At 35.9% G+C, this 5,051-nt stretch overlaps 1 protein-coding gene across 1 annotated transcript in view; it reads left to right on the plus strand.

Moving 5' to 3' along the window:
* The window catches only part of SDF4 (stromal cell derived factor 4), a 10,474-nt gene that overhangs the window by 1,597 nt on the left and 3,826 nt on the right, over positions 1 to 5,051 (plus strand). Inside the window, exons 3-5 of the mRNA XM_042032120.1 lie at positions 2,558 to 2,694; positions 3,064 to 3,177; positions 4,649 to 4,807. Of these exons, the coding sequence (XP_041888054.1) occupies positions 2,558 to 2,694; positions 3,064 to 3,177; positions 4,649 to 4,807 (410 nt within the window). The remainder of the gene's footprint in view (positions 1 to 2,557; positions 2,695 to 3,063; positions 3,178 to 4,648; positions 4,808 to 5,051) is intronic.

Consider the following 5,051-nt stretch of genomic DNA (forward strand, 5'->3'; position numbering starts at 1 on the left):
AGACAGATAATTTTTTTATTTTATAGCTTTATAAAAAAGTTAATTAATTTCTTTACTTGGTATAGAAATATCAACTTTGATTTCAGACACTCAGGCATTCTCCCTTCCATAAAAAGCCCTTTTTTTTGCTTTGTTTCAGCACTTTCAGACACCAGGTGGCAGAATTGGGTTTTTTTTTGGAGTGAAGGATTCATTTTATTAAAACAGCTCCAGTCAATACCACAGGGGGATAAACTGAGGAGGCTTTAAAAGCTTTATTTTCTGCAAACTTTTCATTAATAAGGGAAAAAATAGCAATAATAACATTGGATATTGGGCTTTTTTGAGTTTTCCTGAGCAAAGGAATTCCAGCAAACAGCCAAACCTTTTTTTTTTTTTTTAATTTAAAGAAAATTCTTTATTATTTTGTGGTGTTCAGACCCCTCATTTCCCTGGCAAAATATTAAATATCAAGATTTCTTTATCCAACTCCTGGTTGGGAAATTGTCATTCCCAAATTCTAATTTATTTCTTCCTGTTTGTTATGAAAGAGGTTCCTTAGGAAGCTTCAATTAATTGGATTCAGGATCAGTTTCATTCAGAGATTGATTTCAGATTCCCTCAGAGGATCAGATTAAAAATGTAGGGAAGGGTTTGGGGGGGATTTGATTGCTTTCTAGAGATACTCTTAAAAGAGAAATCCCAGGGAAATCCAGTAAATCCCAGACTTCCAGATGCTCTGGAATTATTTTCTTGGAAAACAAAGCAAACACAGAATGTATTTTTGATCAACCAAAGCTCAGTGTCCCAGAAAATTCACAAATAAATAAAATTCAAAGCATGAATTATTATCTAACAGAATTCCTGAAAATAAAGTTGGAACATGGAAAAACTTCCCCAAACCATGATTTTTCCAGGCAGGAAAACTGTGCCTGAAACATTTCCTAACTCTGGCTTGCTGAAATCTTGATTTGGATGAAACAGAACCCAGCCCTGAAATGATTTGCATCAAAAATTGGCATTTTTTTGGGTGTGAAAGTTGTGATTTAGGAACCTCAGTGCCCTGGGTTCATTCAGGGAGGGAAGGAAGCCACAAAAATCTGATTTTTAGTGGCTTCTGTTAGAGAAACCGGGCTAAAATTGGTTCCTTATCCATATTCAATATATTCCTTGCTGTAGGAAAATTCAGTTTTCCTACAAAATCCACTCTTGTTCAGACTCCAAGGTCCCACTTTGTGCTTCCATGCTCTAAATCAGCAATAAATGGGATTTTGTTCCCTTTTTCCCTAATTATGATATGATTTAGGTGGAAAATACAGTTAGAAGGAGGAATTTTGACAGCTGTGACCTCAGGAAACAAAAGTTTAAATACTGAGGGGAAAATGCCTTTTTTAGGCTCATTTTTGATGCCAAACTTGGTCCCCTCTAAGCCCTGAGTGCCCCAGGAGCATCTCCCTGCTCTTGCCACTGAGCTGATGTTTAATTATAGCACCTTTGTGATATTTCAACTCCCTAATTCTGCATTTCTTGGGTCTGTTTGTCTCTTTTTTCACATTTAATTGACATTTAAAGGCAAATCACATCTTGAATAATTCGAGTTTCAATAATAACACCTCAGTGATACAAACAGATAACAAAGCCCAGAGTCAAACTGGGGCTTTTTAATTGTGTTTTTCTTTGAGTTTTGTTTTTTTAATAGAAAAAAGAGTGGGTTTGAGATGCCTTAAATAGAATCTGAAATGGTAATGAAATGAAATCTGATTTTTTTTAGTTATATTTTGAATACTTACTTAATGGTGTGCTCAAAAAAACCCTCAAAGTGGCAGAAAATTTGATTTATGGGGTTTTTTTTAACTGTAATTTTTAAATTTGTTTCTTAATGAAATAAGGATTGATGGGGTGGCAGAAGAGAAGGATGGTCAGCATGGATTTTCCTGATAATTTTAATCAGGAAAAGTTGAATTCTGGAGCTCTGAATCCAAGAAATTCCTTGGGAAAGCAAGAGCCAGGCAGAAAACTCAGGGAGAACAAATGGATGTGCAATTTTAAAATGTGTTCAAAATTAAAAATACCAGCTGGAATTTGTTACTAGAGATCAAAGTGAACAGAAAACACTTATTTTGTTATTTTCTTCCACTTCCAAGTGCTGCAATCAAATATTAGTTGGAATCCTCAGGAAATCTCAGAGATCTTGGGGAAAAAAAAAAAAGGGCTTGGAAAGAGAAATGGAGAGGGAATTAAAGGTCTGGAAGAAATTTGGAATTTCCAAGTAGTGACAACTGTGGTTTCCTCTTGAAAAAATTCCCTCAAAACCACGATTTAACTCCAGCAAAGTGAATGTTTTTTGCTGAATGGTAACCTAAATAACGTTAAATTGAATTAAATGACTGAAATTAATTAAGCTACTTACATTTAATTATGAAATAAAGGTTGAGCTGCCACTTGTTTCTCAGAGAGAGTCGTAAATGTTCTTTCTTCTGTTTATTAGTGCTGAATAAAACAATTGAGAAGCTAAAACCAAACCAGATCTTTCCCTCCTAAGCCCCAAATGTGAATCCTGTTTGTTTTTCCTGCCTAGGGTGGATATAAATAGTGATAAAAAAATCAGTGCCAAGGAAATGCAGCGTTGGATCATGGAAAAAACAGACGAGCACTTCCAGGAAGCCGTGGAGGAGAACAAAATGCATTTCCGAGCTGTGGACCCTGATGGGGATGGTAAAATCAACATTTTTTTTTTTTCCATCCAAAAATGACTTTTGACATCAATTCTGGCATCCAGAACTGGCTACTGGAGTAAAATTTGGGTTGGGAATCCCAAGTTTTGGCTTCTGTGGGAAGGGATGTGCTGCAGGCACTTCTTTGTTTCATAAGGTAGTGGAAAAAACAACCTAAACTGGTTTTTTTCACAAAACCTTTGTGGCTAAATAAACCCAGAAGTGAATCAGGTGACAGCTTTTATGTTGTCATTCATAAAATTCAGTGTGGGGTTGTAATGCTGGACTAAAAGATTTTAAAACTTGGTGATTTTTAAATCCTAAAATCAAAAATTCATCATTTCAGGCTGAGATTTTCTCTTTCTTCCAGGCCACGTGTCCTGGGACGAATATAAAATTAAATTCTTGGCAAGCAAAGGCTTCAATGAAAAGGAAATTGCAGAGAAAATCAAAAACAACGAGGAGTTGAAAATAGATGAAGAAAGTAAGTGCACAGTGGGGTGGGCTTTGTGTTCCTAAAACCTGGATGTGAAAATAAAAATGGGAGAGAAATGTTTTGGTTGTTCTGCTGGAGTAGGATTGAAGTCAGAAAACAAAAATTCTGCTTTTTTTCCACCTAAAATCTGCCACGAAAATGACAATTTTTAAGAGGAATGTTCCTGTTTTCCCCCTTAAAGAAATTTCAATTTACTGTTAAATCCACCCCGAAGTTTTAAGTCAGAAGACACAAATCCTACATTGTTCCTCACCAGAATCTGCCATGAAAATGACAATTTTTAAGAGGAATCTCCCTGTTTTCCCCCTTCAAAAAACATTTAAATTTACTGTAAAATCCCCCTCTAAAGCTTCTCCCTTTCCCTGCAGGAATTAGTCATTTAAAAAGGCCTTAGGTGACATTTTCCAGTGATTAAAAAACAACTGAGATGCAAAAAGGAGCTGAGAATTTGCTGGCAGGGGAATCACCTGGGGGCAGCTTCCAGGAACCTCAGCACATCAGAGCTGCTGAATCAGGGCATCAGTTCTTTACCTGAGCACCAAAATCTTCTTTAGGAAAATCAAATTATTCATCCCCCACTTCCTGAGGGTTTTTTCTCATCCTCCAAACACTGTAAAAGTGGTTTTTTTAAAAATAAAAACCACCTGGGTGTGTGGCGTTTAAGGCACTTCCTGCAGAAATTTGGATTTCAATTCACGATGGAATTGTCACCATGGAAGAGCTGGAGGTAAATTCCTGCTCCTTTTAAACCCAATTCTTTTCAAATACACCATTAAAACCCCAAAATACTTGAATTACAGCACAATTATTCACAAATATTTCATGGCAAAATAAAATATTACATTTTAATTTCGATTTAATTTTAATTTCACTTAAAATCTAGTATAAATATTTGATTTATAAGTTTTTTGGAGTGCTGGCAGGTGGTTTTATGTTGGTTTTTTAAAGAAAATTGGGATTTTTTTTTCTCCCTCTGAGGGTTTTTTTAACCCCCCAGGATCTGGAGGGGTAAAACCCAACCCCAAGGCACAGAATCAAACTTCCAGTAACAAAATAATCTCCAGATTCATTGAAAAAAAAGGAATAAAATATTCTTTTAATATTTTGAAAATATTAGAATAAAAGAAAACCTAAAAAAATGAAGGGTTGCATTTTAATGAATTGATAGATATTGACAGATAATAATTGGATTGTGGAATGAAATGTGCAAGAATTCCATGGAAGATTGAAAGGGATTTTGGTGCTGATTTCTCTTTTCATACACCCTTGATTCTACTTTTTTTTGCAGCAAAACTAATAAACACTGTGATAAATAAAAACCTGCAGGGTTTAAGCTTACAGAACATCATTAATTAACCCTCTGAGAGCTTGAAATCAATGAATTGTGACCATTTCAATCCTAAAAAGGAATCGGGACAAGTGAAATTGCTCCAATTGGTGCTAAATCCCAATTTTGCAGCGCAGGAAGTGCTGGATAACCTGAAGGATCGCTGGTACCAGGCTGACAATCCCCCCCCGGACCTGCTGCTGACCGAGGAGGAATTCCTGTCCTTCCTGCACCCCGAGCACAGCAGGGGCATGCTGCAGTTCATGGTCAAGGAAATCATCCGGGATTTAGGTATTCCACGCTTTTTTTGGGAATTCTTTCCACGCGCTCTGTTGGTTTAGGTGGATATTGAGAGGGTTTTTGGTGAAATATTCTGATTTTAGGAGGGAAAAAAGGGAGTTTTTAGGATAAATCCTGGAGTTTTGGGGAGTTTTTTATGCGTCTCGAAATTCAATTTGATTTCTGGTTTTTAAATCGTAGACTAATTGGTGATTATTTATAAAAAATAAAGAATAAAAATTATAAATAGTAATAA

Source organism: Corvus kubaryi, unplaced genomic scaffold, assembly GCF_017639235.1.
Source record: "Corvus kubaryi isolate FWS band 111438036 unplaced genomic scaffold, C.kubaryi_AGA036_p1.0 37352, whole genome shotgun sequence".
In the NCBI taxonomy this organism is placed as follows: domain Eukaryota; kingdom Metazoa; phylum Chordata; class Aves; order Passeriformes; family Corvidae; genus Corvus; species Corvus kubaryi.